The 10,319-nt window shown below is 38.0% G+C and overlaps 1 protein-coding gene across 3 annotated transcripts in view; it reads left to right on the top strand.

The window, feature by feature from the left end:
* The first annotated feature begins 478 nt into the window (after positions 1–478).
* ZGRF1 (zinc finger GRF-type containing 1) overlaps positions 479–10,319 on the top strand; it is a 59,059-nt gene continuing 49,218 nt past the window's right edge. The window contains exons 1-6 of one of the 3 annotated variants that reach the window (XM_019521985.1): positions 479–988; positions 2,061–2,143; positions 2,249–2,329; positions 2,444–2,500; positions 3,835–4,020; positions 5,885–8,255. In XM_019521985.1, coding sequence (XP_019377530.1) covers positions 2,123–2,143; positions 2,249–2,329; positions 2,444–2,500; positions 3,835–4,020; positions 5,885–8,255 — 2,716 coding nt within the window. In that variant the 5' untranslated portion in view covers positions 479–988; positions 2,061–2,122. Of the gene's footprint in view, positions 989–1,784; positions 2,144–2,248; positions 2,330–2,443; positions 2,501–3,834; positions 4,021–5,884; positions 8,256–10,319 lie in introns of those variants that run through there. The other 2 variants (XM_019521983.1, XM_019521984.1) reach the window with 2 other exon arrangements.

Below are 10,319 nucleotides of genomic sequence, written 5' to 3'. Positions count from 1 at the left end.
GGATGGATAGGGGTGGGGGGGGGAGGTGTTGGAGGAATCTGCATGCTGTCTGGCCCAGCCAGGTCCTGGCTGTGGCAGAGTGGAGTGGTGTGCAATGCTCCCTCTTCAGGCTTCCAGCAGCAGCTAGCAGCCTGGATAGGATATCTGGCATCTCCCTGGCTCCCTCTTCCCTTTCCTTCCCTCTCCTCCCAGGCCTCAACAGCTCACCAAAACTTCATACATGGCCTTCCAGCCCAAATAATTGCCTGCCTCAGCTTTAAATGATGTGAAAGAGAGAGGCTGTCAAACAATCCTTGTAATAAAAGGAGTGATGGGGGAACAGACTTATTTTGATCTTTCGTAACCTGTTAGCATTAGAAGAACTTTGAAGTGGTACTGATCCTTTCAGGATTATCAGATTCTGTAGGAGTTAGTCCCAGTCCAAAAAAAAAAAAGATGAAAGTTGATTCTTTTTTCTTTGACTTCCCCTTTAATTTCTTTCTTCCTTTGTTGTTGAAAATATTTCAAGGTAGTTTGTGAAAATTAAGTGATGTTGTTTTAATATTTAATGATAGAACAAGAACAGCCAGTTTGATGTCATTTACAATTTAACAACTGCAGTTCTGTTCTTTCAATAGTCAAGGAACCAAGGGAAAACAAAGTTTGCATTGGTGCCCCTATTATTCAGCCTGCCTTAAATTTGTTTCCATTGAGTTTGAATGACTGCTTCTATAATTCCCGGTGTTGTTCTAGTTCCATTTTGTTATTAAAGAGGAGGTAAAAAAAATCGAAAACTACTCTTCTCTTCAGTAACATCTTTATGTAAATGGATTTATTTAATGCTGGAAGTCCAGAATCCTCTTTTAGCACTAGCACAAAAATGATGATAAGTGTAGAATCTGCCTTTTCTGTGGGAACTAGCATTTACACAATTGGAAACATGATTTTTCTATACAGCTGAACCAAAACTGATAGCAAAAAATATGGGAAACGTGAGAGCCCTCTGGTGGTAAGGTGTAGAATTTGAGCATTTGAAGATTTTTTTCCTCTTTTTTTTCTTCTTTGCTTAAAAAAATAATGAAACCAGTTGCAGTTTGAGACTCATTGCCACAAATCTCTCTCATTTCTAATACCATAAATCAGTTGTATTTGACCAGAAACTGTTTTACAACAATGACATTTATTTTTACAATGTTGATTCAGTTTGGATCCCTGGAACAGAATGACAGATTTTAGCCCCAGCATTGCAGAGTCTTAGGGTGTCTGTAGATGTGCGGGGACACTGCTTCAATGTGCTGTAATTATAGTGCGTCGGAGCAGGCTCGATTTAATCGAGTCTGCTAGAGTGTACTAGTTGGTTTCACCCATGAACCACAGTTTGGTAACTGCTGGTATGGTGCTTCAAAAATTAAAATGTAGTATCTGTATTATCCATCCAACTATATTTTTAATAGACTGGCTATCATGTATTTTCCTATAATTTCTACAGCTGTTCAATATTTCTTGGCTTTTCATATTCCTTTTCTTATGTATGATTACTTTTTCATTCATTTATATTGATGTCTGTAGAGGCAGCCGGAGATTGTAAGTAGTTTGGGAGCATGTGCCAGTACTAGCTATTTTCCTGTGGTCGATTTTCATTATAGTGCCAGTAGCTAACAAAACTGACAATAGTTCCAATGGAAGTCAAACCCTTTGAACATAAACACAGATCATTATATTTTTATAAAATGTTGTTCTTTGTTGACTGGCTTATGGGTCGGGGGGGAGGTTTCAGCAGCTTAAATTTGAATGGGCCAACTTGTTACATGTAAAAACAAACAAACAAAAAAAGATTTTTCAGACAGTGGGCATTCTACATTTTCTGAAAATCATACCTTTTGAGGTAACTTAAGTTCTGATTGCCAGTGTGCATGAAGATGTTATGTTAATACGATAAATCTTTTAATTTTCAAAGTACTTTGTAAAAATTAATGGCTATATTTTCAGAGGTATCAACTGAGTTAAAATGAATGGTGCCTTGCACCTCTGTATTATTGGATTATTTGCTGATGTCTACTAAAAACATATTTGTCTCCTAGATAGTATGAGGGAGTGAATAGTTTTAATGTAGACCTTTGATGAAGCAAAGCCATCCAAAGCAATGACTTGTCAAGAGTTTACTGTAAGTGTTTTTTTAACAATATATAACATTCAGTTAAATATTTCTTGTGTTTGTGCAACCACTGTAAATTATCATTTTAGTAATTATCACAATTTTATTCAAAAGGTCTTATACACTCATCAGAAGACCAAGAAATCAAAAGTATGGCAAGATGGGGTTTTGAAGACCAGCACTGGGGGAAATAAGGTGAAGAGTTCAAGTTTAATACAGTATGATCTGTTCTCTGAGTCTACCAAATTCACTGTGCTCTTTGAAATGCAGTGATTTGATTGTTTAACATTTCATTATGTTTCAATGCAGGCAACCTTATTTGATGACAAAGGACAATGTTTGGAGAGCATATTTATCAGAACTCAGGTATATTTTTAACTAAAAACTAGTCTGTGTTGGGACTACTTTTCATCTTTGCACAGTCTAAAGTTCCTTGTTGTGCTATTTTGTCTAATATATTCTGATTTGATCAGTTGTTACAAATACAGGATTTTAAATGGTCAGATATAGCATATTTTGATCTAACAAAGTCTAAAGCATTATAGTAGTAGATTTTCACTACAGTGGATAATGTCTAATAAATGTACTTTTTGTGGATAGCAAGTATCATTGTACTGTATAGTGCTGGAGTGGCCAACCTGCAAAACTGGCACAGGCAGCCTCTTTGTGTGGCTTGCAGGAGATTGGGCAGGAGACAGAAAGTGGCAGATAAGGCAGGAAGCAGAAAGAAAAGCAAACGAGGCAGGGAGTACAAGGCAGGAAGCATAACAGCAAATAAGGGAGGGAAGAGGGATTGGAAAGGCACTTGGAGAGGGTGCAGGGCTATTTTGTGGCATGCTTTCCAAAAAGGTTGCCCCCCACACTGATACAGCAAGTACATTTTTTTTTATTGCATGTGATTGTGCAATTGCATAAGCTTGGGACATTCAATAAATGTATACTGATTACTTTCCATAACTCTTTTAAATAAAGTCAATCTAGATGCACCCATTGATTCTTGGGAGCAATATCAGCTGTAAGGTAGGCAAGTGGTGCTTTTTAGACTCAAGGTACTTCATGGAAATGCTAGCTCTTTGCTTTCACTCATTTTTTAACTACGGAAAAATAGTAGAGTAGTACTTCTGTTCCAAAGAAGTCAGGGAGACCAGAACAGGACAGGATGTTTTTGACGCTGTGGATTCCTGTTTGAAATCTCTGGGTTTACCGTCTGAATCGTGTAGGTTTTTGTATACCTAACACAAGGTGTGAACCCTGGTTGAGAGTCACTGACCTAGACTGTTATGTGCTTGAATTTGCTCTGTATGGTCCTGTCTTATACTCAAGCTCCTTCAGGCATGGAGCTGTCATTTGGTACGCTTCAGTTATGCAGACCAAAATTGATAGATCTATATAAATAAATGATATAAGGAGCTGGGTACCTGAGAACTTTGTTCTTTTTGTAATGCTACTATTTGGTAATGTACACAATCTCTGGCTATTTTAAATTATGTTAATTTAACATACTAATACTAAGTGCTAATTGTTGCTTTCACATTTGGTCTAATCCAGTTGTCTATAAGAGTTATATTTTGAATTAACATTTTTTTTTGGACGTGTTAATATTTTAACAGGAAAATTCTCTATGTATTAATATGTTTTGCAAGATGAAGAGAATGTCAGTGTTTCAGGTACCTCAAGCTTTTCTTTTCTTTCTCCTTTAGGTGAAACCTGGAGATGATTTAGAAGGTGATCAGTATTTGATCACAGTTGAAGCAGAAAAAGCTACTGAAAACAATAGTACCTATCCACCAAAGAAAATAGAAGCTTCTGCATCCAACAGAAATGGCGTGAAACCATCTAATCTACCTCTGCTACACCTACCTGTTGGCTTGAAAAGGAAGTTTACAGTATGTCTTTGTTTCATATGTTATATCTAAAATCTTATACCATTTAAAACCTTACTGGAACCTCTCTTAATCTGTGGTGTCAGGAAAACCTGTTGCGAACAGCTGAATTTTATGTTCTCAACAGTGTGTGCTTTATCACCTGAATGTGGATGTCCTAAAACTATATTGAACCTTTTGTGTCATGTATTGCTCTCTGCTTACACAGTCTGTGAGACTGTTCTGTCTTTGAGTGAGATTTATTGGGCTTCTGCTTCACTGGAGTGAGTTCAAATGAGGTGTATGTATATGGATAGAAGCATATAAAAAGTCATGTGCAAATCTCTAAAACCAAACATTAAAAAATTATGCTGTATAGACCTATGACTTATTAAACTCTCATTGGATTTGCTGTTATAACCAAATATGAATAAGGACTTTAAAATCATACTGTAGTAAGTACTCCTTCAACTAAGCATCATGAAATATAATTTTATGTATATATTCATTTATAATTTTATATCTATAGATTATGATATTTTTATATCTATAGATTCTAAATATATAATATTTCATGATGCTTAATTGAAGGAGCACTTTCTTATTACAGTATGAATAAAAAGTCTTAAAAAACTCCTATTGGAAGTTTCAACATATATTTGGGTTATTGAAAATAAAATAATGCATAGGATGTAGGATAAATTAACATTTGTGTTGCCCAGTACACACCCAAAGCGACTGGTTGAACCTACCCTATTTACATGAATCCAAAATTACTTTGAATTTAAGGCAGCCCCGCAATTATTAGATTTTTATTCAGGGAAAATTAAACATTTGTTATAATTTTCCATGTATAGAATCTGATTATATGTAGATCATTTAAAAATTTTCCCTCCTACATCTGCGGTTTGGAAAGCAGTGGTGGGGAGGCAGGTAGTCTCCCTCATCCTCCCTGTGCCTGCCCTTCTGTCATTTGTCCACCCCTTGGTGCCAGCCCCTTCCTGTCATCTGCTTCTCCCTGTAGCTGTTTCCCCTATGTGATGGCTCTGTTCCTAGTCCAGCTGACAACAGTGGTGACAGCTCTAGCTCCAGGTCCTGTTCAGGGCTGGAGGCAGAGCTAGAGCTGCAGCAGCTTCCTTACTGCTGCATGGTCTCTCTGGTGCTCCCCCACTCTGCTGCTGTGAGCTGCAGCTATCAGCAGTGCTGCCACCTGGCCAGGCTGGAGCGGCTTATTCAGCATGGGAGGGGGCACCATGACAAGAGGAGTACGGTGGAGACTGCGCAGTTGGGAGTGGTGGAGGGGGTGGAGCTTCAACAACAGCCTACCCCACCTGTCTTTGAATCTAAGACAAGGCTTTTTTTCCTCCCCAAAGTTAAGTGGGGGAAAAAACTCATCTTGAATTTGAGTAAATACAGTATGTAAAAAAAATAAATCAGTATTTACTCCTTGTGTGTGTGTTTCAGCAGTTTCTTGCTACACAATTACACTTGAATGCTTATCTTTGTTACTCTTTTTTCTCAAAGGGTCTCAAAATATTTCATGATTGGAATAAATATAATCTATACTCTGTAAAATGTATGGGCCCAACAAGATGGATTTATAACAGATTTGATACTAAATACACTTATATCCTTCTGCTTTTTCAGGCGTGAGAACCAGAATGATCATGCCACTGAGTGCTACATTTTCATGGTGTGGTAGATTTTTGTGTTTAACAGCATTATGGTTGGTGGAGCTGGAAATTATAAAAGCCCAGTCATTTTCCATTAACCATGTGAAATAGTTGTGGGAGGTTTGGTGAGAACATGCAGCATGATATACTGTAGGTTAGTTTTTATCTTTTGAAACATGTTAATAAAAAGGATTAATTTTAAATCTTTCTCTTAGGGCTTCAAAGGGCCACGTCAAATTGAAAAGAGAGTGGCAACAGTGGAAGAGAGTGTATCACCAGCAACCTCTTCATCTAAGTGGAGCCAGTCTCCTTTTCCTTCTAAGTTGTATGTCACCTCTCCTTTATTTTCTGCTATTTGCAAGAAAGAATCAGGAAGCAGTTTGCCTGAAAACTCTAACAGTGTTGTTTGCACAAGTAGTGCTAGAGAAGACATTTTCATCTCCTCTCTGGTTTCCTCTCCATATACTAACAGCTACAAAGAAGATATACAGAATAGAAACCATTGTCACCCCAATGCAGGTTCTGTACTTACGAAGCAAGAATCTTCAGTTTCTGGATGTCTGAAAGCAGCCTGTGAGACAGTTGGTGTGGAAGTCTCTCAGAACATCAGGAGCAAAGAGCAAATAATAGCACTTCTGAAATCCAAGTCAACACAACAATGCAGGGAGCAAAAAGCTGAAGACATAAAGGACATTTCTAGATGTCAACCTTCTGAAAGCAGAGGTATTTTATTTAAAGAAAACAGTACATTTGTACCTGAAGGTGCAGACAACACCGACATAGGAAGCACTAAAGATACACAGCACCAATATCAGGTAGAAATCACTGAGACTAATACAAGCCGATGGGATGTTTATATGCTGCCAAGTTCAGGTGGCCAGTCTTATGATGGAGTAGTCATGGGAAAGAAATATGACCAGAAGACAAATGATGCAAGTCTGACTTTACAAGCCCCTTGCCACCCAAAGGCTTTGCAGTTCTTTACAACCTCTGTGCAGCCAGTTGGACAAGAGTTAAAGTACAGTTGCGTGGAACTAATGGATGATGCAGAGCATGATAATGGGGAATGTAAACTAACTTCTGAAGCATCTACAGTCTGTAGAAGTGACGGAGCAGCTAAGCTATTGGCCATTAATGGATGTATTGGCAAAGACCAACCAAGCAGTACTGTATTATGTGAATCCAACATAAATAAAAAGAACAACCTTAAGTTTGCCTCATCTTCAGAGGCTGTTTATTATGCAAGGAATGCAGATGACTTTGTTACCTTTGAAACAAATACTCCCAAATCCAGTGAGAACTCAGAGACTGACAGTGTTAAAGAGCCAGAGGGCTTTCTTGCTCAGCCCCAAAATAAATCTCAATCAAGAATAAATGTAGACAGTGTAGCTGGTGACTCTGGGGTGCCTGTGCGTCTAACATGCGCTGGTCCTAAAGCTGTACATGAGGACTTGCCTGAATGTGGCAAGCTTAGTGATCTGCCTGAACAGTTTTTGGAGGTTAACTTCAATCTGTTAGAAACTTTTGATTTCAGTAACACTGAAGATAAAGAGCTATGCGAAGGGAATGTGCTTTCACAATGTTCAGCTTGTTCGACAGAGGGAGCTGTGACACAAAAGGAGATGACAGTTCATGGGCAGTGTGAAGTAATGACACTTAGTAATCAGGAAAAAGATGTCAAACAATTGACATTTCTGGGAGGGATAGATGAAAATTTTACCCCAGAGTGTCTGCCATTACAGGCTTGTGTTAAGACCTCTGAAGGTTGTGACCGCATTGAGAGAGATGGTGCAGCTCCCTCTCAGATTGAAGTGAGGTGTTCAGATGCTGATACTGTTGTAGAAGATGCAAATAGAAGCACATCAAATATTGAAACTGCAATCAGTAAGAACCTTGATTTCTACCCAGCATGTACCATTAATGACATGTCATTAGTGAATAACAAGCATACTGATCTAGTGCAAAGCAGAGTGAATAATTACGAATGTGATGATAATACCAACAAATTTGAGAAAAATAAAATTGTTTCATATATTCCTTCTGCTTTAAAGACTTCTATTGACAAAAATTCTAAAAAAGATACTATAGAGCTTGGAAGCACAAATTCCCAGGGTAGTTGCTTAGACTATTTCAGTGATTCTCCTGGTGGAGATATTAATTCAGAAAGTCCTTTGGTAACTGTCCCTCTAATGACTGGCTGTTCTGATGGTTTGTGCCATGATGCAGGGAAATACCATGCTGCATTTACTACTCAGATTTTCAAACGTGATACTTTAGCAAAAATCCAGCAGTCTTCAGAGGAAGGGGAGATGGATGATACTGAATTTGAAAATGTGTCAACCGTCATGAATTCCATCCAGGAACCAAGGGAAGATGAAAGAATGAGAACTGATTGCATGAAATACTTGGCTCGTGATGAAAATTCCTCTGGTCTTCCTGATCTACCGAATGACATCTGCCTTCTAAGGTCTTTGACTGAGCATAGCACAGCATTAGAAAGCTTACAAAGTATGGAGAAATGTAATCGCTTGCTGTATCAAAGAGAGACTTCTAAATATAAATGTGAGCCCACTGGAAAATTTGAAGGTTAGGTTAACTTCCAAACTTCCATTTTATATTGGATTCTGAATTATTGTTCATGGCTTTCTATATTGATGTTTATCTAGTTCTTATTTTTCCTATGGGGAAAAAATGATTTTTATAAAAAGTTAGGACATTCTGGTTAACAAACAAATATTTTTAGGAGTTATGTCATATATATTAAACTTTTTTCCTATGAGTACCCATGATATAGCTAGATGTTTTCCTGAAACTGCCAATCATAATGCCAGAGTGTTAACATTCACAATTAAAAAAAAATCTGACTGTTTAATTGTAACTTACAAATTGATTTTGCCCTATTGAGAACAACTTGGGTTTTTCAGTGTACTTTAGTTGGCGTCAGATTTAATCCTTAAGAAATAAGAAATGAATTAGGGCTAAGTAGGGTTGACATTTGTTTGACAAGGTCTGGATAAAATATAGCTTTAATAATAAAGACTATAGCTAAATACTGTGTTATTGTCTGAGAACTGAGGTAAACTCTTCTTCCTTCTAACATGGTAGAGTATTGGAACAAGTAGAGAATAGAAGAACTGAAAAATAGTGGAAAAATAGTAACTTGATGTGTGAAACTATATATAGAAGAGATGTAATTTACTGTCAGTACAAATCATGTGTAACAGTAATTGATTACAGCGAATAGCTTTAGAAGGTCTCATTTTTAAGGCCTTTACTTTTGATTTTGAACAATTGGGGATTGTACCCTCTACCATTTTAATGTCTCTGACAAGCATTTGACTTTTAAACTTGGCTATTAAGTATTGAAATTTGACAACAAATAGCTTTTGTCAAAGCAGATCATTAAAATCATTGAAAAGAAATTGAAACTGACCGTTGATTATGAGCCAGATCTTATCTGTGGTTATACCTGTGAATTGGACAGAATTTAGCTCTGTATGAGGTGGACAGCATAACATGCCAAGAACAAACTCTAAACATAAGAGTTTTGTAAATGTGGTAGTATTCTTTCCTTACTGAAATTTAAAATAAATAGAATTAGTTTTCTTCATGCACTTCTCATGATGGTGTATATAAAACAAAGATTAAGAAAACAACCAAAATAATTATAAATAGCTAATTTAATGGAAAATATTTAAAGGAGCTGCTCTTGAAATTATTTTGGCGTTTAAGGCACTAAGCCACTTACGGGACTGGATGAATGGATCCAGTTACTGGAAAATATAACCAGAGAAGCAAATGGTTGAGCCAGCTAAAAAGATTTATTTGTTGCATATTAAATTAGGGTTGGAATTTTTTAGCTATGATGGTCCAGGAGCATGTGAGAGAAAAAAATCTTTCCCCTGCATATTAAATTCTTATTTTAGATTTCCCATTCTAGCAGTATGTTTGATAATATGATTGCTCTTTGGTGAACTAGGGATGTTAATTTGGAAAATATTAGCATTGGTATCAGTGGCTTAGCAATCTGAAATACATTTTAAAAAGAATTAACTTGTAAGTCATAACCTGCCAGCAAAGGAAGAAATGGCTCATATTTACTAATTTAGTGAATATCAAGCTTTCCATGTCAACGACATCTATGAATACTGATCTTGATGAGCTTAGGTTTGTTTTAAGTCACTTGCGAAGACATTGCTAAGTATAGTTTGAGAGCCTTTCCAGTGTTTCTTTGTTTTATTTAATACGAGAGGTAGCGATACATCAGTCCAGTGTCAGATCAGCTCCAGTATAAGGAAAATTGACCATAGTGGAAATCGGCCTAATGCTCATAGCCGCAGTGCAGCATGTAGGTGGCGAGGAGCACAGCTGGGCAGGTTGGTAAGTCTGCTGTGGTGGAAGGGGCTAGGGGAGGGAAGGGGAACAGGCAGGGGGGTAGATCAAGGCCCCTGCAGGGAGGGAGGAAGTGGGGCTGAGGCTGAGGCTGGGACAGGTGCTGCCCAGCTGGTGCGGGGCATGGGATGGAGCCGCAGCTCATCCAGGGGTGCAGGGCTGGGTGGGAGGGAGGGCAGCTCCCACCGCTGCGTGCACCATGGGAGGGCATGCAGGGCATGTTCCCCCGGATCTGATTGGTGTGGTGCTTGCTGCCGC

The sequence above is a fragment of the Gavialis gangeticus genome, unplaced genomic scaffold (genome assembly GCF_001723915.1).
Source record: "Gavialis gangeticus isolate Ggan-Ray unplaced genomic scaffold, GavGan_comp1, whole genome shotgun sequence".
Taxonomy (NCBI): Eukaryota; Metazoa; Chordata; order Crocodylia; family Gavialidae; genus Gavialis; species Gavialis gangeticus.
The sequence above is the reverse complement of the archived record's forward strand: the minus strand, read 5'-3'. Positions and strand labels throughout refer to the sequence as shown.